Below are 25649 nucleotides of genomic sequence, written 5' to 3'. Positions count from 1 at the left end.
ATTTAATCCAATAATTCCACTATTGGTTATTTACCCTCCCCCAAACCCCACTAATTCAAAAACATATATGTACCTCTATGTTTATTACAGCATTATTTACAATAGCCAAGATATGAAAGCAACCTAACTGTGCATCAAAAGATGACGGATGGGTAAAGAAGAGGTGCTATATATGTATACAATGGAGTATTCCTCAGCCATAAAAAAAGAATGGGATCTTGCCATTTGCCATTTGCCACAACATAGATTCACCTAGAGAAGTAAGTCAGATAAAGGAAATTACCATATGATTTCAGTTATATGTGGAATCTAAAAACAAAACAAACAAAAAACCAGAAACGGAACCATAAATACAGAGAATAAACTGGTAATTGCCAGAGGGAAGGGGGTTGGGAGATGAGCACGATGGGTGAAGGAGATTAAGAGGCCCAAACTTACAGTTATAAAATAAGTCATGAGGATGAAAAGTACAGCATGGGGAATATAGTCAATATTGTAATAATGTTGTATGGTGACAGATGGTAAATACACTTATCCTGGTATGAGCACAGCTTAATATACAGAATTGCTGAATCACTATGTTTTACACCTTAAACTAGTAACACTGTATGTCAACCATCCTTCCATAAAAAATATATGTATGTATTTAAGATGGCATGTGCTTCCCAAATTGTGCTATCATTTTCTCCAATTCCTTTTAGAACTATTCCAAAACATAGTAAGCACTCAATTGGTTTAACACAATGAATACAGTATGGCTGATGATGACATGTGCCATGTATAAAACGTTTGTATGATTACTGGTAGGGTATTACAGACACAACTATTTTTACCATAGCATTTAACATTTTAATTTACTGAGAGCAACAAATGAAATTGTGTAGCATCAAGTCAAAGGCCACCAGAATACAGTAAATATTGTTAGGTATTAGAAAAATAAAAACCTATCTATCACTCACATTATTATGTCTTGTTTCTCTTTATATTATTTACAATAAAAAACTATAGTGGCATATATGAAGGCATGCAAACATCTGCTTTAGGGTATCCCAATTAAGCAATTATGGATAATACATGAGACCAACTGAAAAGAAGTTTTGAAAAACCGAAGAGGAACTAGAATTAAAAGTAATTTAGATTCAAGCTGAGGCAGAGGCAAGTGCCCCACCTTGGGCAGTCAGCTTGTCACAGAGGTGTAAATTTCCCATCCTAAAAATGGAAAAGTTGGCCTAATCTTTGAATCTCAAACTAGTAGTCATGCACTAAGACATATTTTGTTTGGCCAAGGCAGTGTCTTAAAAATACCTGAATTAGTTGGCAACGTTTAAAAGATACTTAACACAAAAATTTGAACATAACATTTAAGAAAGAGAACAAATTCATTTTTCAAGTCTGAGTCAGCTTCTGCATTTCCGTTAACAGGTTGGGGCTAAAAACAACTGGCTCCACTCTTATGATTAGCCGCTCAGCCACATTCCCAACCTTGGCCCCACTCTAACTAAAGGCCTGCCTCACTCATTTCATTTGCCTTATACCTCATTGGCCAGTGGGCTTTTAAGTTTGTATCATGAATTAAACCTGTAACTAATATTTTGATACTGTGCTTGTGAACACCTTGCCATGCAGAACAGGTCCATTTTTTCTTTTTGTACTATATATTAGGGTTCTACCAAAATAAGGAAACTATTGGTTTGTAAGGTATCTTTCACTATTTAACATTCTATTCCTCATGCCACATCAATACAGCTCAGAATACAAGAGGAAAGGCAGAAGTGCCATCAAGCAAGGTTTACCTGTGAATTTGATCTTGCCTGCTTGATCGTACTGGAGCCAGACCATCGATTTCATCAAAAAAAATAATGGATGGGCGCATCTGATAAGCCTAGAAAACAGGTCCAGTGTTTGCATGTTATCATGAGTAACTTCAAATATATAGACTTAATATGAGCCTTTTTAATACATTTTCATTCCAACTTGCTTACAAGAATTTATTAAAATTTATAAATCTAAATGTAAATCCAAGAACTATATTTTAAGGATCCAAACTAAAATATTAATAAATACAATTTAATTTGCATTCTCAATTGGAAATATTCAAAATACATACTCCACTGGTCATATACCTTAGGTTTCATATAACTATAGTTATTGGGACACATAAAATTATCTATTCAAGACCAACTGTTGAAACAAGACAAAGACCAGAAGACAACGACATAGCCTTCCTCCCGGTCAGAATGGGAAAGCATTTAGCAAGATGCCATAGTTTTGTTTTTTTTTAAAGTCCATCTCAATAAAGTCAAAGAAACTCAGTGAGTTCTATAAAAAGATTTAAAAGCATTTGCAGCAATATGCCTCAGTAGATCAGAATGTATTATCTCACAATGTGCTGTCAATACAATCTGGGATATGAAAATGAAAGTCACTCTAGGGCAGAACTTATTTTCAACTCACATAATGAGACAATTCACCACTGCTAAGTATGAGAGTTCAGTCTCTCTCTAGGTATGACACCTAAGACTCCAAAGAACTTAGATCCAATTATTCCTCTGTCTTTTTCCTATAAAACTGTTCATCATAGGTCAGTATTATCTGGACATACAAAGGAAAATAATCCATAAAGGGTATATATTTGTTCTAATTCTTCGGAGTTTATTTCTATGAAACATGATTAAATACAAGACTTATCTAATCCTTACATACTTACATCTACGTTGATTATAGGTCTGTGTAGGTAATTTTAATATCATACCTGATCAAACAGTAATCGGAGCTGTCTCTCAGACTCTCCTACCCATTTACTCAGACAGTCAGCACCTTTCCTCATGAAGAACGCTACTCTCTTCTCCCCTTGACTGCACTCATTGGCAAGTGCTCTGGCAACCAGAGTTTTTCCAGTTCCAGGTGGGCCATAAAACAAACAACCTCTACAAAAGAATAAGTATTATTTTAGTACTACATTAAAAAGTAGACTATTTAAACAAAATTAGAAACCAATTCCATGAATGCAGTTAGTTAGTGAATAAAAAAGTAAATAAGACAACTGAAATATCGTTTCAATCCACAAAGTACAATTTAAAACCTGAAAATATCAATACTACAAAATTGAAACTAATAAAACCCTTTATTTGAAACCTATTTTCTTTTACTCACTCATCATGCTCATCATATTACCTTATCTTGCATAAAATAAGTCACCCTTAAAAACCCTTGATAGTTTACTTTTGTAACATATTAGGGGAAAGAATAGCAGATTTCATCTACAACCTTTGGTTTCACTGCCAGTAACACAGCACCAACAGTTTTGTAAGAAAACACGATGGGAATGAATAGAAAAGGAAGTAAGATAAGAGAGCTTAAATAACCGGTGTTTGCGTGGCAGGGACTAGGACGATGTAAGTAATCTGAAATCATTCTTGGTAACATCACTGTAATGGGGTAACCTATAGTTTTATACATATTTCCAAAGTTATTCATTGCTCTTTGGCTAGAATTCCAAAAAAAAAAAAAAAAAGGACTGTACCCATCATTTTTATTAGAAATGTAAAAAGGGTATAGAAATAGAACACATCAGGGATTAAGTGCTACCAAAGTAACAAGAAATAATCAATTTCAGATCATCATATAAAAGTAACACTAAAGAAGATTCCAGAGAAGCAAAAATGACAAAATAAGAATTGTGGGAAAAAATTCACAGTAATAGATGAAATCTATCAAAAGAATAATATATAAAAGAAAAATAAGAAATGGACGCGATCAAATGCAGAAAGAAAAAAACAAAGCAACTGCTAAAAAAACAATACACCAATGGAATAAATAAATGAAAATTTCAACCTACAAAGGCCAAAGGCAGGAATAGATTTTTTAAAATGTATCTATTGAGCCAACAATGTCATTTGTGAGGCTGTATCCTAAAGAAGGAATTAAGGAAGGATTCACACAAAGAGGAAGCAATGAGATATTCAGGATATTGACATTTGTGATAATAATTTTAAAAAACCTAAATCGCCAGAAATAGCAGAATTGACTTTAAAAAAACGGATACATCCATATAATGGTATATTATTCAGCCATTAAAACAGAAAGAGAACACACCATATGAAACCAGTAGGTTAACACAATCATATATTTGATTTATTATAAGGGGAAATGTATGTTATGAGGAAGGGGAAATGAAAAAAAATCGGGAGTTCTTTTTAGATTTATACTTTTTCTTTACAGTAATGTAGTATTTTATTCTGTCCATTAATAACTAATATTTGAGAACATTTATAGTATTAATGGAACTTTAAGAGAAGTTCTACTTTTTTTACATTTCAGTATTGGGTATTGTAAAAAACTCAAAATATAGGGGCGCCTCGGTGGCGCAGTTAGTTGAGTCCAACTCTTGGTTTTGGCTGAGGTTGTGGCCTCAGGGTTATGAGACTGAGCCAGCCCTGTGTCAGGCTCCATGCTCAGGGCAGAGTCTGCTTAAGACACTCTTTCCCTCTGCCCCTCCCTCCCGCTCTCACTCTTTCTCCCTCAAATAAATAAATCTTTAAAACAAAAACAAAATATGGCCAAAATTATTAGGTCAAAAACCTTATAATTAATGCTTGGTGTTAGTCTACATACTATTCAGTTTTTGGCATAAAGTTCTTTTGCTACAAGAAAGAACATTTTGGTTTACTTTACTAATAAATAAAACAGGAATATCTCTGTTTAATGCTGGGATGGCCTCTTTTTGATATCTCTTCTGCTACTGATTTTTAGCATAATTATCTGTGGTTGTATGAATGGACTTGAGTGGACAGAGGTACTCATCACGTTTATTCCAAGTAAGAGTAAGTGACTGTTCACGCTAGTAATGAGGAGACAGACAGGCAATGCAACTGCCCTATATTTTTGAGGCCAATAGGTTTAGCCTAAGGAGGTTAGCCAAAATTCAGGAATAAAAAGCCCACACAAAAATGTAGTCTGGAGCCAAATTGGGAGCTTAAGAAAAGAACAAAGCCATAGCAACTTCTGCCGCTCCTGGTGCTGCTTGTTGTGCTCGTTCAGTGTGGACCTGGCACCTCTTTTGTGAAGCGACAGCTGAGGAGACTCCGGTGCTCGCTGTGGCAGATGAAAAGCCCACGGAAGGAGTCAAGACTGAGAACAACGATCATATTAATTTTAAGGCGGCGGGGCAGGATGATTCTGTGGTGCAGTTTACGATTAAGAGGCACACACCACTTAGTAAACTAATGAAAGCCTAATTGAGAACGACAGGGTTTGTCAATAAGGCAGATCAGATTCCGATTTGAAGGGCAGCCAATCAATAAAACAGACACACCTGCACAACTGGAAATGGAGGATGAAGATATAATTGATGTGTTCCAGCAGCAGATAGGAGGTGTCTAACTAAAAAGGGAACCAGCTACTTTACTCCAGAACTCTGTTCCTCCAGACCAAGAAGACATTCTCAATTAGAAAGCCGCTATCTGGTTCCACCACATCCTGACTACTGCAGTACAGCTTCCTCTATTCTTTCATTTTCCCCTTCCCCATTCCTTTATTGTAAAGTAACTGTGTATGTGCACAAGCATATTGCATTTTTTTTTAACTAAATGGCCAATGGTACGTTTTGATCAACATCAAATGGATATGGGATGGGGGAAAATACTGCTTCTGTGAAAATACCCCCTCTCTCCGTCAGTGGCATGTTCAGTCAGCTCTTATCTTCATATTCCAGTAAGTTATTTTCCTCTCACTGCTTAACAAAAAAAAGAACATAAAAATCCTTGCATACCTTGTCTGATTGGAAAAATTTAATGTTTTTCATTTATCATTGTAAAACCAAGGACAATTTTATTTTGTATGTAGCTGTTACATGTAGGGCAATCTGTCTTTAAGTAGGGATAAATTACTCTAAAAGAAATGAATCCTAGATAGTTTTCCCTTCAACTTAAGCGTTTTGTTGTTTAAATAAACTTGTTTAAAAAAAAAAAAAGAACAAAGCCATAAATTGCTCTTTGAGGCAATGAGGATGGTGAATTTTCCACCATTTTCTTTGTGGTTTTGTGCAATCTTGGGTCCTTGAAATGCCCACTCGTGCCCCTCCTGACAGCTCTGCCACCTCAGCAGCAAACCACAGTAGGGGCAGAGAAGGAGAGACTGGGTCGGGACGGCACCCCCCCCGACCCAATTTACTAAATTACTTTAACTAAGTACTTCCAATATTTCTTATAAGCAGCAAGGGTCATTATTTAATATTAATATCTTTCTAGTTAAAAAAATTAATTCACCAATGCCTAACTGTGATTGAGGTATGGTATATAACTTTTATAACGGAAAAGGGAAAAAGCTTACTAGTTTAAAAAGTTTACTTAAATCAATGTTTCCATACAGGATGACTCAGGAAGAAAAGTTTCAGGAGGAAAAAGGAATCAGGGACTAGGGTTTAAAAATGGGTTAATAAGGTATAAAAACTAGAAGAAAAAGGAAGAAGATAAAAAAGTGGGTGATATGAAAGCTAAAATAAAGTAGAGCTCCCAATAAGAAAGCTCATTTGTGGGGTGCCTGGGTGGCTTAGTCCATTAAGCATCCGGCTCTTGATTTTGGCTCAGGTCATGATCTCGGTTGTGAGACTGAGCCTGGTGTCGGGCTCCATGCCGGGCATGGAGACTGCTTAAGATTCTTTCTCTTCCTCTCCCTCTGCACTGCTCCCCCCACCGCCCCCCCTTTAAAAAAAAAAAGCTAATTTGCAAAACACCTCTTGAAATTTAGAGGTAATATATCTCAAGGCAGGAGAGAAGGGTTATGTTGAAAATTGAGGAGGATGGAATAAGACATTATTAAAAAACAGTGAGACCACCCCTTTCACTACTCTGTGCAGGCAAACTGCTTGGATAGTTTACTTTCTGATACAGGAAAAGATGAGATGCTGCAGAAGTTAAGTTAAAAACTCCATGCTGAAAGGTGGAGACTACTAACCCTTGCTCAGGCCTACTGCTAAAATGCTGGCAGCTGGGCCCATAAGCTTCAGACAGAAAACTGGAGGATTTGTCTCTGGTGGGGAAAAACACGCCTAGATACTGACTTTGAGGATTTCTGGTAAAAGAATCACCACCCACCAATCACCCTAAGGTGAGGCCTACAAATTAACAACTCTACAAGTGAGCTTTTAAAAACATGCTCCACTCTTGGGGCACCTGAGTGGCTCAGCTCAGTCAGTTGAGCGACTGACTCTTGATTTCGGCTCAGGTCATGGTCTCAGGGTCGTGAGACTGAGCCCCGTGGGGGTGCTCAGCACTCTGCTGGAGATGCTCTCCCTCTGTCCCTGTGCATGCCTGTGTGTGCACTCTCGCTCTCAAATAAATAAGTACATCTTTAAAAAAAACCACCTTCACCCTTAAATATTAACAGAGAGCCAAGGATCAGTAGACACTTAAGGAAATCCCCACTAGACACTTAAGGAAAAAAGATCAAAAGAGATAAAAACAAGAAAAAAAAAGTAGATTAATCTAGAAAGTCCAACATTCAATTGACATGAGTTGAGGGAAAAGAAAAAATGGAGTGGAAAAATTACTGAAGAAGTGACACAAAAAAACTTTCCCAGAAATCAAAGGACACGTTTCCATATTGTAAAGGCAGAGGGCACGTACAGCATGGAGCACTGGGTGTTATATGAAAACAATGAATCATGTATCACTGCATCAAAAACTAATGATGTATTGTATGGTGACTAACATAACATAATAAAATTAAATTAAATTTAAAAAAAAAGCGGGAGGGGAAAAAGACACATCAACGGACTGTGGTTCCACGACCATTCTCAAAAAGAAAATAAAAATAACCTTTTGTGCATTCTTTATTCTCAGGGTATTGCTAGAATGTACTCCATCAAAACACAGCTGTAAAAAAAGGTCTTAGGGGCACCTGGCTGGCTCAGTTGGTTGACTGTGAGACTCTTGATCTTGGGGTTGTGGGTTCAAGCCCTATGTTAGGTGTGGAGATTACTTTAAAAAAAAAAATCTTAAAAAAAAAAAAAGGTCTTAGTTGATTCCAGGAAGCAGGGAATCCAGCACTGAAAGATAAAGGAAATCCCACTGAGTGTGATGAGAAGTCCCAAAGCTTAGTTGTCCCTCAAGACTAAGAATAACCAGTCTGGATGGAAGCAAGAGAACAAAGCTCCAAGATGTGTCTAGAAAAATAAGGAGGAGTCAATAAATTATTCGATATGTTTAACTGTACTGAAGAGTTTTATCTCTAGCAAAGACTCTGCATGAACTGAAAAGTACATATAAAACTAATTACAAAAAAATCCTAAAGAACAACAACAACAAAAAAAACCCCACCCACAGGCAAACAGTATTAAAGCTGAGGGGAAAGAGCAGAGTTGTAAAAGAGAGAAAATGTAGTCATAATATACTATACATGGCTCAGCTGTAAGAAGTATTTACATAATCATAAAGCACACACTGAAAATTGACTCAACAATTTTATATGTGCATAAAGAAGCTACCAGGAGCATATGAGGACAGGGAAGAAAATGTATATATATGGGGGGTGGGGAAACCAAAAGAGCCTGTTCATGTTAGAAGTCAACAGATTCTGTCTAAAACAGACCAAAAATTACAGTATGAGCATATTTTTTTTCTTTTTAAAGATTTTATTTATTTGACAGAGACAGAGCTAGCAAGAGCAGGAACACAAGCAGGGGGAGTGGGAGAGGGAGAAGCAGGCTTCCCGCTGAGCAGGGAGCCCGATGATGCGGGCCGATCCCCAGACCCTGGGATCACGACCTAAGCAGAAGGCAGACGCTTAACGACTGAGCCACCCAGGCGCCCCCAGTATGAACATATTATTTAAATACGTATTTAACTAGATAAACAGGAATTAGTAGTAGTTGGCTCTGGAAAGTGGGAGGAGGAAGAGTAGAGAGGAGACTACTGTCTTTTTTTTCCTTTGTAAGACTTATAGTACAATGTGACTTTTAAAATTATGTACATGTATTACTTTGGTATAAATGTGAAACTAAATTTGAAAGTGAAAAAAGTAAAGAATATGTATGGGAAGAATTTCACTAAATGTAGGAAAAGCCTTGGAAATTATTTCTTTTCATAATCAATTTTGAAACCATTTTTCAAGCTAAACATCAAGAAGGTAAAAATATTCAAAGTACCCAAAGCATAATAAATTACTATAGGCCTGAAAAATTTCAACAGAAAAGTGTTACCTTTCTGGACAATAGTAGCATAGTCTCAATTCTGGCTAAAATAAAATGTACAATTAAATTACCTTGGAGGTTGAATTTTGAATTTTTCAAAGACTTCTGGATAAAGTAATGGAAACACCACCATCTCTTTTAGAGCTGCAATATGATTAGACAGGCCGCCAACGCTATCAAATCGTACCTGATAATGGAAGGGAAACACGGACATTCTCAGATTTGGAGCCAAAGTTAAAATGTCATTCCATCCCTAAACTATACTCAACCCATACACAGTCAAATGAGTAACAGCATTTTAGTTGTAGCCTGAAGATTTGAAAAAAAGAAAAAAAAAGTCTGTAAAATTTCTGATTTAGAGAAAATTGGTTTATTTAACTTTAAATTAAGCAAAACAGTATGTGTGTTCAAGCATACATTTCAAGATAGTACTCACTGAAGAATCTAGTTGCATTGGATCAACATCTGCAAGACTTGCTCCAATCTTCATTCTATCTTTATAAATTCCTTTTAATTCATCTTTCCGAAAATTTAGCGGGAGGCACCTATTTAGAAAAGATTTTAAAAAAACACCCCATCAGTTCACTTTTCTCCCCCAAATTCCATGTTAAAATATGGATATTTTCCTTTTTAAAAAGGTTTAATTTCAATCACAGCCATTGTGAAAATATGTATTTCAACTTCATTTTCTTTATAGGTTGAGAACTTCAATGTTAGAAATCTCTGAAGTTTTATTATTAAAGATGTACAGTCAAATGAAATACCACGGTTCAAGATGCCACAGTACCATAAAATAATTCATGTTTGGGAATCCAGTCTGTATCAATATACTTTATAATGACTGTGCTTAACATATACAGAATATTTACTATTTGCCAAGCTGTTTTAGGTGGCTTTACATGCAATTATTCATTAAGTCCTCATAACAGTCTTACGGAGTAGGCATTATTATTTCCTCTATTTTAAAAGAAAACTGAGGCATAAAAAGGTTAGCTAAAATGCCCAAAGTCACAGAAAGTGGTAGATCCAGGACTCAAACCAAAGCAGTGTGTCTCCAGACCTGCAACAACTCTGCTACAATACCTCTCAGCAAAACATTCACAGTCCACCAAGCATTTGGATCCACATCAATCCTCTTAAGCAAGAATGAATCACTGCTTTCCTAACTACTTTCAAAAACAGTTATGGCAGATTACACAGAATATACCTAGAAGAACCTGCTTGTTTCATAGATGGAGAATGCAAACTGCTCATGCTAAGGCTGAGACACTTACATCAGAGCACCTAAGCAAAGAAAGAAGCTGCAGCTGAACACAAGAAAAAGCACTCCAGACCCGCCCTGAGTGCCAGGTCCTGCTAGCCCCAGACTCCCAAGGAATTTATGCTGTGAAATCGGAGATGGATGGACACGTTTTAACTGTGGCTTTGTAAAAGGCCTTTCCTAAATAACCCTTAACAGAAATAGAACTGCATGCTATAAAATCCACAGGATTAGATGCACATTTCTAGGAATGAAGGCAAAGAAAAATCCAAGTAGTCTAAATAATACAGGTTGTGGATGATCTAACTCATTGCTGCCAACAGAAATGAAATGCAAGTCAAAATGTGATTTAAAATTTTGTTTAGACACACTAAAACAAAAAAGTAAGACTAATTTTAACAATATATTTGACTTATTTAAAACATACCATTTCAATATGCAAAATAAATATTTACAAAATTGGGATATTTTACATTCTTTCTTGTACTAAGTCTTTGAGATCCAAGAGTATATTTTTTTACAAAAATTTATAATATTTCTCAATTCAGATTAGCTACATTTCAAGTGCCTAATAGCCACATGTAACGAGTGACTACCACATTAGGGCAGATCTAATGTTATAAAAGAACAGAGCTTAGGATACAAAGAATGGTTGGTTTGCAAATCCCTTCATTATGTTCTGTTTCATTAAACATTACTTTCTACTCTCTTATTTTATTAGGATACAAGCACTGCATTTTTCACTCACCCACCCACATCTGTAAAATGGGAATAATCCTTGCTGTGAACTTACATATGAACTTACGAACGTACATGAACTTATACTACACAGAGTATTGAAATGAGTAAACTCCTTAATTTTCCTAAAGAGTTCTGTAAGAATGTACTATTAAATTATTATAAACAGAAAATACATTGAAAATGAAAAAAAAAATTTATTTCCTCACGTCAGTGTTTACCAAGCACCATTTTGAGCTATACAATGGTTGTGTCAGAAAACATATGTTCTAATTTATTACTAGTTTCACACATACGTATTTCAAACAAGATGGCGTTCCGGTTTATACATTAACCTCTTAATTCTTAAATTTGATCAAGCAGTACCTATTCCCAAATTATTCAGCCTTCTCACCACTTAAAAAAAAAATAGCTTGTAGTTTTAAAAGGCATCAGTATGACACTTACCTGTTGATAGCTCTATTACGGCTCCTTTTTCTTCGCCTCTCAAAGTGTTGTTCATCTTCAGAAGAGGAAGATGAAGTAGAGTCACTACTGTGGATTGCATGCCTTCGCCTAAAGTAAAGAGGAAAACTGAAATCATGACGAAGGAGGGCAGGAAAAACAGAGGCATAAGATGCAAACATCAGAAATACCTAAGGATCCAAAAAGGTTTATCATTAAATCAATACATTTGCTGAACCAATGAAGTAGGCTTTGTTGGTTGAATCTTTTGAAAGGAATAAAAGAGTTGGATAACAAGACGAAGGGAAAAAAAAAAGATAGGCAGGAGGCTGGGGTAGAGCTGACAACCATATGTTCATTATGATAGGACACGGTTCAGGCAGAATGACTTCTTAGTCTTGATATAAATCAGTTTTCCTCAAAGAGAAAGGTGGGAAAAAGAGGGAGAGATCAGACCTATAAATACAGAAAACTGATGGTTGCAAGACAGGGGGTTGTGAGGGGTGGAGTGGGAGATATAGGCTTCCAATAATGGAATGATGAAATTACAGGAGTTAAAGGTACAGCAAAGGGAATACTGTCAATAGTATTTTAATAGCATTGTTATAGTGACAGATGGTAGCTCCACTTGTAGTGACCACTGCATAACATACAGTTGCTGAATCACTATGTTGTATAATTGAAACTCGTGTAACACATGTGTCAACTACAGTCAAATAATAAACAAAATACACAAATAAAAAATATAAAATAAATGTGTCAGAACCTTCCACTAGTCAATGCGATCCGAGGGCAGGAATCCTGACTTAGTCATTTTTATATCCATAGGGCTTAGCACATGCTAGTACACAAACATTTGTTAAATAATTGTAGTGGGAAAAAAAAAATCCTGTACCCAAAGAGCTATGAGACACTTTCCATAAAGGGTAGACTCTGTAAACCAGATATGGGAACTTGAGTACCAAACAGGCAAAAAAAAAAAAAAAAATTCCTACCTGTTGCAAGATAACATAGTAGGTGGTGATTATAAAGGCAGTCAGTCATTAAGTAACTTTCAGAAACATATATCCATTAAAAGTAAGAAAAGAAACTAAATCTCAAAGTAAGTGCCAGCCTTTCACTTCTGTTGGATCTAATAGAGGTTTGTCCTTTGAGTCAGGGAACCAAGACAGCTGCCCTAGACCTTATGCTTGGTGGGGATTCCAGGGAACATTATGCCTTATCCTGATTTTCTGAAGATCATTAGATTTCACCACCAAAATACTGGTCTTTAACAATATTTTTAGGGGCCTATGAAAAGTAATGACAGTGTGGCCTCCTTTCAAGTGCAACTTATCTTGGGCAGCCCTGACAGGTTACCCTCCTGGTTCTCCATCCTTCTGGGCTCTGATTGTCTGAAAAGGGATGATGAAACAGGAAATCTAGAATGTACACTTTTGATTTTTGACACTCTGAAAATGAAATTAAAAGAGCCAGGGACACAAGTAGTATTTCATATTTTTCCTAGAAGAATTCGTCAGCACCTATGAAAGTGTTGCTTTCTGTGATTAGATAGTTTGCTTCTATGAGGAGACTTTCAAGAACTGTTTGAATAGTTGAAGTCTTGAAGGATTTGTCTCACCTCTGAGAAAATTAGTATTAGGAAAAAGTACCATTTCCATATCGATGTCCTTTTTTTTTTTTGCCTTCTTTAGTCTTCACCAACAAACTCTCTCATTCATGAATTACTATAATGTTACCTTTACCCAGAAAGTTCTAGTGAATCAGAAAACCCTTTATTACTTGGGAGAATGAGAAAATAACAAGAATTACCTCTTTGGACTTAATTATGACAGACAACCAACAAATGTTAGGATGTAGCAGGGGAAAAAAACCTACAAGTAATCTGAATGGTCAAAGAAAAAAATGTTTCCTACTATATGAGAGAAATGAATTTTTTAAAAGTGGAAATAAAACCTGGAAAAAAAACAGATCTAGAAAACGATGGTATCATGAAAAGTCTAGAAAGTTATGTAACCTTGAATGTTTGTCATAGTGAGAAAATAGGTCTGTGATACTATGTGAAGACAAGACTACACCTACACTCAAACAATGTGAAGATTAAATGAAACAGTCTATGTAAAATGCTTAACACCAAGCCAGGAATACAGTAAACACTGAAGCAAAGGTAGCCTCTATTATTAAAGTGTAGAACAATGGAATAAACTACCTTACCATGGTAGTTATTAACAATTCCTATTAATGGAAGCAAAAGCAAAAACCAGTCAGTGGTAGTAAGGATAAGAGCATTATAGGCATAGAGCTAACTCTCCCAAATATATGATTCTAGAATTCTATTTGGATACACCCAATCCTAAGACTCTAGAATCCTACCCTAACATAGCCATAATTATGTTGTCATAAATCAATCACTATTTCAGAACCAAACCTGTTCATTCGTTTACAATAAGGACTTCTTGGTCCAGCAGAAGATAATCTATATCTTGGTCTTGCAGGAGAAGCTGGGCCACTATAAAATATGTTGGGCTTTCTCTGGTGACGAGGTTCTAAAAAGAAGAATTATAAGTATGTAATATATAAATATGTATGAAGATAATTTTGCTCTTCATCTAGATACTCAAAAAGATGCTGCCTTCCGTGAAAATACTAGTACATATCTACTATAGACTGTTTTACTGTTCACATTATAAATCATTTACATCTGTAGGGTTGCTGCTGAAAAATATGTATAGCACAGACACCAACCAACCAAAACATACACTGGCCATAAACAACCATTATGATTATACTGATGCCTAACAGCTGGTTATCAGCCCTGCATATATATATGCTCATAAGTATGGAGCTATGACTTTAACATAAATCAAAAAAGGTCCTATTTACAGAAAGTGGCAAAATAAACTAAGTAGAAAGCTGTAAAATCTAAATAAATCAATAAATCAATAAATCTAAAATAGTTAAAGACAGACATGAAATTTCAAAATAGCCCATTTGCTTTGGTCAAGGCTAATATCTAACTTTCTTGAAGAAATGATTTCTTGCACATTTAGCATAGTTTATGAAAGACAACAGCCATGAGTATTCTGTAAAATGAAAACATGAAAAATAAGAGAAAAGGCAGTAAAGATAAAGGTAATATAATTATAGCTTCTCCTGGAAAAAATATATATAGCACTTACTTTCCAGTGGAGCCTGGTAGTACACAGTAGCTTTTCTCTGTCTAAGATAGTATCGTTTCTGATTATCTTCTTCCCCATCCTCTTCATCTTCATCATCATCTTCATCATCATCATCATCATCATCATCTTCATCATCTTCACCATCATCTTCATCTTCTTGGTCTTCACCCTCTTCAGATGATTCTACAGTTAAGAAACATTTACTTTCAAGATAGTCACTAAAATGTTAATGATTTTTAACACAGTGGGAGAAAGAGACCCTCCTCTAAAAATTTATTTACTTCTAGATTGTTCATAGAAATGATCTGTAATTTTTTTGCAGCAACATTAAATGAAGATTTTTTAAAATGAAGTAAATTGTAGAATTAAGAATAACTAGAGGAAAGAAAAAAGGAAGCAGGGAAAGAAGTTTAAAGGCTATTGTCACTAGTACCAAACTAAAGGTTATGGTATTGCTGCTACTTTTATTAATATAAGTGACTATACTTAAATTTCCAAGTTAATTTAACATGTTGACAAATTAGAGTATCTCCTCACTTAGCTATTGCCTTTCATATTTAAGTTTTAAATTCCATCTAGCCCTTCTGGCTGTCACTGAGTTACATGGAGTGTTAACTCAAATAATCTGCTTATGAAATTGTGAAACACCCTCACCAAATATTTAAAATGCATTTCAGAAAACCGGTTTTCACTCAAGAGAAGTTCTAATAAATTATAGCAGCAATTTCTAAACAGAAGAGCTAAACTTAATTTTAATCACCTTTCAACAGGTAGAGATGTGTTGTCTGCAGATACACTCTACAAGCAAACCAGGTTTATTTGCTTTAGATTTGCTGATTTCAAGTACGTTCCCAAATAAGACATACTATCCTTTTAAGCTCTCCCCTGCCCTCACTTTTCAATTACAACCAATCCTTTGATCTCTCACAAACTACCATAAATGTCACAACTTCTGAATAAAAAAGCTATCTCTTACTAAATAAAAAGTGCTGAAATTCAAACCCAGGAGTAGAACAAAAGACTAACCCACACTGCCTTCTTGATTGTCAGTTGTTTCCTCATCCGTTCTTTGAATACCTTTTTGTTTTCCTCTTGTGTACATATTAAGAGTCCCCTAAAAATGTTTAAACAAAAGCCATTGAGTATATTAAAAAAATTCAGTAGGATCTTCCTATCCTGCTTAAAATGAAGATATTTACAGCTATAAACTCTTACATCTACAGCAGTAATTAGTGACTGATCAAACAAATGCTGGACAGTTTAAAAATGTTGAAAATGATGAATAATTTAACCAAAAATGGATAGGTACCATAGAAAAAAGGTTATACTGGAGATCATTAAATTATCCCCTACATGGAAGGAGAAATATATACATATTCTTTTTTACTGAAGTGTAGTTGACAATGTTACACTAGTTTCAGGGCTGAGGAAGGATATATTTACTTCTTCTGTTTCATTAAACACTCCCAAGTCTTCAAGTTCCCTCATTCGCTGTCTACGCATCTTCTTCATGTCATCCATTTTCTGAAGTACAGCTTCAGCAGTGCTTTAAGAAAATTGACATAATATAAGCTAAAATTCTAAGAGTAGCACATTTCTAAAAACTTTATTTTTTTTCCATTGTATTTTTTGAATGCTGGGATTTTATTTTTATTTAATAATTTTTTGTTATGTTAATCACATTACATCATTAGTTTTTGATGTAGTGTTCCATGATTCATTGTTTGTGCATAACACCCAGTGCTCCACGCAGAACGTGCCCTCTTTAATACCCATCACCAGGCTAATCCATCCCCCCACCCCCTCCCCTCTAGAACCCTCAGTTTGTTTTTCAGAGTCCATCGTCTCTCATGGTTCGTCTCCCCCTCCGACTTACTCCCCTTCATTCTTCCCCTCCTGCTATCTTCTTTTTTTTTCTTAACATATATTGCATTATTTGTTTCAGAAGTACAGATCCGTGCTTCATCAGTCTTGTACAATTCACAGTGCTCACCATAGCACATACCCTCACCAATGTCTATCACCCAGCCACCCAATCCCTCCCACCCCCCACCACTCCAGCAACCCTCAGTTTGTTTCCTGAGATTAAGAATTCCTCATATCAGTGAGGTCATATGATACATGTCTTTCTCTGATTGACTTATTTCACTCAGCATAATACCCTCCAGTTCCATCCACGTCATTGCAAATGGCAAGATCTCATTCCTTTTGATGGCTGCATAATAGTCCATTGTGTATATATACCACAACTTCTTTATCCATTCATCTGTCGATGGACATCTTGGCTCTTTCCAGTTTGGCTATTGTGGACTTTGCTGCTATAAACATTGGGGTGCACGCACCCCTTCGGATCCCTACATTTGTATCTTTGGGGTAAATACCCAGTAGTGCAATTGCTGGATCGTATGGTAGCTCTATTTTCAACTGTTTGAGGAACCTCCATACTGTTTTCCAGAGTGGTCGCACCAGCTTTATGTGCTGGGATTTTAAATATCTCTATACAAGGCATTGATTTACTTGTGTAAAAATATTCTAAAATTTCTTTCCAAGAATTTATTAAGATTTTATGTATTTGACAGAAAGAGAGAGCACAAGCAGGGGGAGTGGCAGGCAGAAGGAGAGGGAGAAGCAGACTCCCCACCAAGCAGGGAGCCCCGTGTGGGGCTCGATCCCAGGACCACAGGATCATGACTTGAGCTGAAGGCAGATGCTTAACTGACTGAGCCACCCAGGTGCCCCTCTTTCCAAGAATTTAAATAAACATATAGAACCATTACAAAGCCTCCTAATAATCATTCTCTTTTATGCTTTACACAGCTTAATATATTAAATATTCAAGCTAGTTGAAATTTATGATCCTTCCCCAACAAAAAATTTTGCCAGCTAAATCATCTTGATCTGAATAATTTTTACTTACTTTGTTATAAGTTTGTCAAACAGCACAGACTGGTTCACACTACTATAGCGACTTCTAATCCGGCAACTGCGGCGAACTTCAACGTCACCATTCTCTTCATGCAAGTGTTCTTTAGTTTGAACGATGTTTCTAGTCCTCAGTGACCGAGTAACTGGAATCACTTTATCTTTAAGATGTGTACATAAAAATGGAACAATTTTAAATAATGGCATTTATAAAACAATTCTAAAATGAACAACTGAATAGCTATACTTTCATATAACAAAATCATAGTATCTTGAACTTACCGTTCTTAAAAACAATAGAAAACAAAAATAAAGTTACAACATACACATACCATACGAGCTAGCCATTCTGCTTTCCAGAGAAAAGGAAAGATATGTAATACAAAAATTTGTATACAAATGTTCAAATGTGATAGGCCCAAACTGGAAACAACCCAAATGTCCACCAAAAGAGGAATAAACAAATTATGGGAAACAACCTAAATGTCCCTCAGTGGATGAATGGATAAAGAAGATATAAAATATACATACACAACAGAATACCATTCAGCCATGAGAAAGAATATCCTGCCGTTTGCAATAACATGGATGGACCTTGAGGGCATTATGCTAAGTGAAAGTCTGAGAAAGACAAATATTGTGTAATATCATTTAAATGTGGAATCTAAAAAAAGCCAAACTCACAGAAACAGACTAGGATGTTAGTTACCAAGGACTGGCTGCTGAGGGAAAAGGAGAGCTGTTGGTCAGAATATAAATTTCCAGCTATAAGACATATAAATTCTGAGGATTTAATGTACAGCATAGAGATTATAGTTAGTAATACTGCATTATACACTTCAAAGTTGCTAAGAGAGTGGATCTTAAATGTTCTCACCACAAAAAAGAAATGGAAATTGTGTGACATGATGCTGGTGTTAGCTAAAGCTATGAAAATCAATTTGCAATATATAAATGTACCAAATCAACATTTATTGTACACTTTGAACACGCACAATGTTATATGTCAATTATATCACAAAAAAACGGGGGGGGGGGCCAAACTGTGGTATATCCATATAATGGAATACTTGGCAAGAAAATGAAACAATGTGGATGATACTGAAAGTAATTATGCTGAGAGAGAGAAAGCCAGACAAAAAGAATGCAACTGCATAATTTCATTTACATAAAACTCTAGAAAATGAAAACTACATTATAGTGATAGAAAGCAGGCTGGTGATTGCTCAGGAATCTTGGTGCGTGGAAGGGGCCTGGAGAGGAGTAGGGGGAGTGGTTATAAAGAGGTCTGAGCGAGGTTTTGGCAGTGATAGTTATCTTCACTATCTTATTGCAGCAGTGGCTTCGCGGCATACACTTACGACAAACCAAACTGTACACTTTAAATATGTACAGTTTATTGTATGTACCTCGATACATCTGTACACAAAATGTGAATTACATGTTTTCAATCTGAAATGCCTTTAACATTACTTACCTTCTTTGCACTCTTCTTTCTTCTTATCAGCCTGCTGTCTGGCCAACTGCCTATATGAAAAAACATATTATTCAAAATAATTGACATACTTTTAAATCCTGTATTTCAAAATACTACAAAGTAGGGTAAAAAGGTATATCAGCTTAGAGAGTAAATACTCAAAGATACCTAAAAGCCTAAAAAACACTGAAAAATAAAAAGCTTTAGAATATAGTATCTATGCTTCTGTCAGTTATGGCTAACCAAAGTCTGAGAACCCTGTTGTGAAATGCAATGATATACGTATTAACTCTTAGAATTAATCACATCAAAGTATCTTACTTAAAACAAGAAATTATATCCTTAGCCTATTTAGGTATAACTGAACTGTAATTATTGAGCATAAACAAGACAATGTGTTTTATACCACAGGGATATAGTGATCCCACACCCTTGAGATATTTGTTAACTATAAGCAGAACTAATGTCCCTTAGCAATATGTTAATTTCCTTCTAAAAACATTTGCTGGCTACAATCTCTATATGACATGCATTATCATTCACATGCAGAAACAGTCCCATTTGTGAATCAGATATTTCACTTAAAAACTGGCAGGCAGTACTGAAACTGGAAAGAATACTTTCCAAGGTTTTAAAAAAACAAGTAGCTTCCCCCCATCTTTTTTCAAAAGCCACTGAGCAAGCAAAACAGTATGTCTCATCACCTTATTTTTAGGGACTCAATTTTCCATACTCGGATAGCTACATCTATCAATCAACCTATGTGTCAAGCTATTTCCGAGGGCGCTGGTTAAACACATGGGATTTCAAATGTGACACTTTAAAATAAAATGGAACCATCTTACCCAGAAGAGTCAAATCATGTACTCTCACAACAAGGTAAGTCATCATTAACTCATTATCTCTTTTGTTAAGAACCAGAACAAAATAAAAACATTTGAGCAATCTGTCCACAGGTCAAGGCCTAGTTTGTTCACAGGCTCACAGACCTTCTCATAAAGGATCCCCTCCCCCCATACCATGTAGATCTACACTTCTATAAACAAGGCCCCTACTAAATGCTAGGGACATAATGATTAAAGCAATGCTCGTTCTTTTTCTTTCTCTCTCTCTCTCTGCCCTTCCTTCTATCCTTCCTTCCTTTTCTCTCTTTCTTTCCTTCTTGCCTGTAGGGGAATGGGAGCACCTTTCCTCTCACAGAGGCTGATAAACTTTTCCTTAAACAGGTGGGTAGTAAACACTTAGGCTTGTGAGTCATACAGTCTCTGGTCACACAACAGCTTTACCACTGAAGCAGGAAAACAGCCCTAAGTACAACGACGGGTATGGCTGTGCTCCAGGGCAACTATTTACAAAAACAGGTGCCTGCACTTTTGTCAACCTCTGCAAATCTGATAAAAGCTATGGATCTTTTCTACCTAGAAAACTGCATACACACATACAAGTTTATACATTATTTCAGAGGTTTCATGAGCTCCCTGAAAACTATGATTACTGGACCCTAGTTAGGAACTCCAGAACCAAAGAAATATAGATCCTGCCCTCAGGTACAGTTACTCAAATCTTTCCGTATTATTCTAACAGTTTGGTCTTTTGGTCTTTGAGCCTCGATAGAAAACAAAATGGATGGAGGGACACAGAAAAGAAGTAGAGATTACTATAGTCAGGCAAACTAGCAACAGCAAAAAGGGTCACCCTGATAAGTAGCAGGAAAACTACATTAAGCAAAATTCAACAATACTGAGGGCTAGTTTATCTAAGTCTTATACAAACAGATCCTAATCTTATCACTATGTAAAATAAGTCTTTGTAATAATGATCGGAATACACAGATTATTTTTTAAGTTAGAAGTTCTTCTCCACAGAAGACATATAAATGGCCAATATTAGCACACGAAAAGGTATTCTATGCTACTAACCATCAAGGAAATGTAAATCAGAACCACAAGAGATACTCTTAAACCCATGAAATGGCTAAAACCAAAAAGACTATGACAAGTGTTGATGAGGATGTGGAGAAATAAGAACCCTCATACACTGCTAATGGGAATGTAAAATGGTACAGCTGCTTTAGCCAACTATTCAGCAGTCCTCAGTGTTAAAAGTTACCATTTGACCCAGCAATTCACTCCTAGGTATATACCCCCAAACAATCAAAACCCTATGTCCACACAAAATTTGAACACCAATGTTCACAATATCATTCAAAATAGCCACAAAGTAGAAACAATCCAAATGTCCATCAACTAATGAGTGGATAAACAAAACATGATATATTTATGCAATGCAATCCTATTCAGCAAAAAAAGAATGAAGCGCTGATAGGTACTACAATAAAATGAACCTTCAAAACATCATACCGAGTGAAAGAAGCCAGATACAAAAGGCCATAAATATGATTCCATTTATATATAATGTCCAGGATAGCCAAATCCATAGACACAGAAAGTGTCCTCACTCGGGGTGGAGTCTGCTTAAGAACCTCTTTCTCCCTCTCCGTCTAATAAAAATAAAAATTAAAAAAATTTTTTTAAGATTTTATTTATCTGACAGAGAAAGACACAGCGAGAGAGGGAGCACAAGCAGGGGGAGTGGGAGAGGGAGAAGCAGGCTTCCCGTGGAGCAGGGAGCCTGACGTGGGGCTCGATCCCAGGACCCTGGGACCATGACCTGAGCCGAAGGCAGACGCTCAACGAATGAGCCACCCAGGCACCCCTAAAAAAAATTTTTAAAAGACAGCAATTCAATATATTTTATAAGGAATCAAATTTAAAAATACCATGTCACTCATCTTTAATTGTAGATTGAAAAAGCACTTATTTTAACACTCCTCTAATAGCTTTTGAGCATAAAGGCCAACACAATGTTTCATAAACTTAAGGTACATATACTTTTAAAGGTAAAGACTAGAAGGACTTCCAACATTAAATTTTTAACAGTTCTTTTTTAAAAAAAGATTTATTTATTTGAGAGAGATAGCACATGTGAGAGTGAAAAGGGCGAAGAGCCGAGGGAGAGAATCCTTAAGGAGACTACCTGCTGAGTGCAGAGCCCAACATGGGTGCTTAGATACCAGGACCCCAGATCATGACCTGAGCCGAAATCAAGAGTCTGATGCTTAACTGAATGAGCCACCCAGGCACTGCTCCCAAACATTAAATTTTTTATGACTATGTACAAGCCAAACTAGAGAGAAATTCATTTACGTTTTATACAAATAAAATAAAACCAACAAAACCACTAACAAAATATTAACGTATGAGGTTTTGCCAAAATAAAATAGCCATTTGCTGTGTGTATGTGGTTTCTCTTCAGTTTGGTATATTGTACATCATGTTTGTTGTGTATCATGACTTAATTCATCCACTTCTCTGTATTTCAAGTGCTCCGTTTGGAGCACTTCATTTGAACAGCATGTCATGACATCACCAGGGCTTCCTCTTCAAAGCATCATTTATGTATCAAGGTCAGACTCAGTTTTTATCTCATGAACCTGAGCTAACTCAAGCAGTACTAGCTGGTACCAACTTAGTTGTAAACACCAATGTAGGGCCTGAAATTTTATGACTGTTCTCTAGAAGGTAGCAATTTAGATGATCCAGAATGTTTACTTTTTCTTCAGATCATGTAATAAAGTTTAAAATTCTCACAGAGAATCCATAGGCCACTTTCCCCACCCCAAGAAGACTTCAATCAAAGTTTCAGAAATATTGGGGTGGCTTAAATTATATTTCATCAATTCTGTAAGTTGTACATTTCCCTCCATCTTAACATCTCTGAAATTGGGATGTGTTTTAAATATTTGGAATGTCTTAGTTTAACTTTGAGTGTTTTCTTTTGACTGTCTCATAAAACAATGAGTGTTTCAATTGCTGCTATCTTGGATCCCATGAACACACCGTAAATAATGGATGAAATGATGCAAATTTTAAAATATATAATGAAAGACTATTTAAATAACAAAAAACAAACTTAAAAGGGCATGATGTCATTTATCTGGAAAACCTGCTACACAAAATAATCAAAAGTCTACTTAAGAACAGGAGGGCCCTAGGGGTTTTTGGCTGGCTTGGACAATGGAGCGTGTGACTCTCGATCTCGGGGTCATGAGTTTGAGCCCCACATTGGGTGTAGAGATTACTTAAATAAGTCTTTAAAAAAAAAAAAGAGTAGGAGCGTTCTAGTCTTGTAAGTTACTATGAGAAATTTCTTTATGAGAAGAATTAATGTATAGAGCAATGATTTCATTAAAGAAATTTTATTTTAATTGGCACCCCCTGCATTTGTCAGGCCCACCAAAGTGGGAGGAAAAGTCAAGGTTTTTTGCTAATTAGATATAAATCTGCCCCAAACCAAACAAATCCAAGTTCCCTGAATTACCTAACTACCTAATTCACTAAAAATAATTCCTGGAGTATTAAAGTGGAATTCTCAGGGTTCTTGAGAAATGAAATTTAAATATGTATAAATCATCTAGTTCCCTTAGACAAGTAAAAAAAAATCATGTTCCATTTCCTATGTGAAGACTGCTTTTACAAGTGCACCAACATACAAATTAATAACTCAGAATTGATGAAATACTTGATAATGAGAATACTCGAAAATGACGAGAAAAATAACTACTATTTTGAATAAAGGCTTTGTATTAAGTATGAAGCAGAACAACATATCACAAGCAAGTTAAAATCACAAAGTCACACACACTCAAGTAGTTACCAAGCAACTCTGTCAGCTGCACTCACACATACCACAAATACTGTCTTTGAACAAGAAAATAAAAACAAACTGGGTACATATTAAAATTTTAATTCAGTAATATTCATTTGTGGCAATTTCATTTCAAGTTACATTTTGCAACCCTGGAATCTTTGATGACTGGGCAAGAATACACTTAAAAATTAAATGCAAATCCTAAATTACTTTAAAACTATTTTAAATTAGCATTCAACCATCTTGTTTTACCTTGTAAAATGCCTTCCATTAGCATGTTTCTCTGTTATTTCCATATTCTTATCAAAACTAGAATCTGAAGAATTCTGTGCATTTTTTCTCAAAGACCTTAAAGCACGTGTCCGGTGGTAGGTTTCAACTTCTTTAACTGAAGACCCATCCTTTAAGAAAAATGAGAAAGTGATCTAAGTTTTTCTTCAGTTAGAATTCCCAAGTTAAACTCCTCCTGAGAAATTTTCTTTGATTACAAGTTTGTAACAACTGCTTTTTGGGCAGCATCATTTTGTATCTCCCGAGAAACTACAACAGTATTTAAACTAAATAATCATTTTATGATAAAGACATTATCAGCAATGTCTATGAAATGGCTAATATAAGATTTATTGATGTTTTATAGCTCTATTTCATAGCAAGCGGTCTAGTAAAGTTTTCCACCAATGACAAAAACTTGTAATAGTTCATAACACTAAATACTCCTTTATTTTAAGGCTACAGAAATTAGAAAGATACACAAACCATTGCCTGCCGTGCAACCACTGGCAGCAACTTTAAAATAACTGAACCATCAGAATTGTAATTTGGGCTTGGATGATAAAAAGGAGTTACTACCACCTCTTTCATAGTTTCACCCAGATGATGCAACACTTGAATTCAAAGGTTGTTTATGTATGTTAATCTGTAAAAACCACAATGCTCTATGTGACTTTATTATTGCTCAATAGACTAGAGTTTCTCTTAGTGGCTTCTTTATGAGCTACAGAGGTTCTGTCATAAAGTATCTAAAAGCTCATACACATCTCTCTGAAATCATATAAAGGCTACTTTCACATAAAAAGAGAAGGTAAAAGTACCTAATAACTCTCTAATTACATGCCATACTACTCTGAAAATTGATAATTTTTGAAAAACAGGGAGTATTTTTAAAAACGTGCAACATTAGTACACCCTCCCCTTAACTTAGTCTGGCTTTACACATTCATTTCATTTTGTGTTATCAGGACATTTTGTCATTTAATTTTGCTTTGAGCAGAATATTTCACTGGTTCACAAGTAAAATAAGGATATTTAATCCACAAGGATTTGTGTTAAGAATTAGACAGGTATTTCATAAAATATTAGTGATATGTATGGTTTGTAAATCACTTTTATCAGTGCACCTATATGTAAGGATATTTGAAAAAGGAGTATCTACACTTTTAGGTAGGTGTATTATTTTGAAAATGACCACCTACATCTTAGATAGGCGTAGTATAACAAGACTTTCCAAGAAAAATTTTATGGGAATCTATTTCCAGATTCTTAACTTCCCTATGTACTTTTTCTTAAAACTGATCTGCCTGAGAAGGCATCCTCGTTCATTTACCTTTCTCTTATTTTACAAAAGAAAGTCACCTCTCTCACTCATTCTGAATCTTACTACTGTGGACTGACTCGAGGCTTTAAAAACCTTCCTAAAGCCAAACAAAGAAAAACACTAGTGTTAGGTGT

The 25649-nt window shown here is 35.7% G+C and overlaps 1 protein-coding gene and 2 pseudogenes across 2 annotated transcripts in view; 1 reads left to right on the top strand and 2 right to left on the bottom strand.

Moving 5' to 3' along the window:
* The window catches only part of ATAD2 (ATPase family AAA domain containing 2), a 71512-nt gene that overhangs the window by 34637 nt on the left and 11226 nt on the right, over positions 1-25649 (bottom strand). The window contains exons 2-13 of one of the 2 annotated variants that reach the window (XM_028105657.2): positions 24174-24322; positions 19212-19261; positions 17730-17895; positions 16256-16358; positions 15839-15926; positions 14813-14995; positions 14062-14179; positions 11637-11744; positions 9627-9735; positions 9262-9377; positions 2753-2927; positions 1794-1882 (exon numbers count right to left, since the gene is read on the bottom strand). In XM_028105657.2, the coding sequence (XP_027961458.1) occupies positions 1794-1882; positions 2753-2927; positions 9262-9377; positions 9627-9735; positions 11637-11744; positions 14062-14179; positions 14813-14995; positions 15839-15926; positions 16256-16358; positions 17730-17895; positions 19212-19261; positions 24174-24322 (1454 nt within the window). The remainder of the gene's footprint in view (positions 1-1793; positions 1883-2752; positions 2928-9261; positions 9378-9626; positions 9736-11636; positions 11745-14061; positions 14180-14812; positions 14996-15838; positions 15927-16255; positions 16359-17729; positions 17896-19211; positions 19262-24173; positions 24323-25649) is intronic. The other variant, XM_028105658.2, reaches the window with a different exon arrangement.
* On the bottom strand, positions 4618-6041 carry LOC114211171 (phosphatidylinositol N-acetylglucosaminyltransferase subunit P-like; annotated as a pseudogene).
* Positions 5061-5382, top strand: LOC114211123 (small ubiquitin-related modifier 2 pseudogene; annotated as a pseudogene).

Source organism: Eumetopias jubatus, unplaced genomic scaffold, assembly GCF_037043125.1.
Source record: "Eumetopias jubatus isolate StellerSeaLion01/CBP00866 unplaced genomic scaffold, mEumJub1_p1.0 scaffold_4, whole genome shotgun sequence".
In the NCBI taxonomy this organism is placed as follows: Eukaryota; Metazoa; Chordata; class Mammalia; order Carnivora; family Otariidae; genus Eumetopias; species Eumetopias jubatus.
Note: the sequence above shows the minus strand (reverse complement) of the source record. Positions and strands in the feature narration are given on the sequence as shown.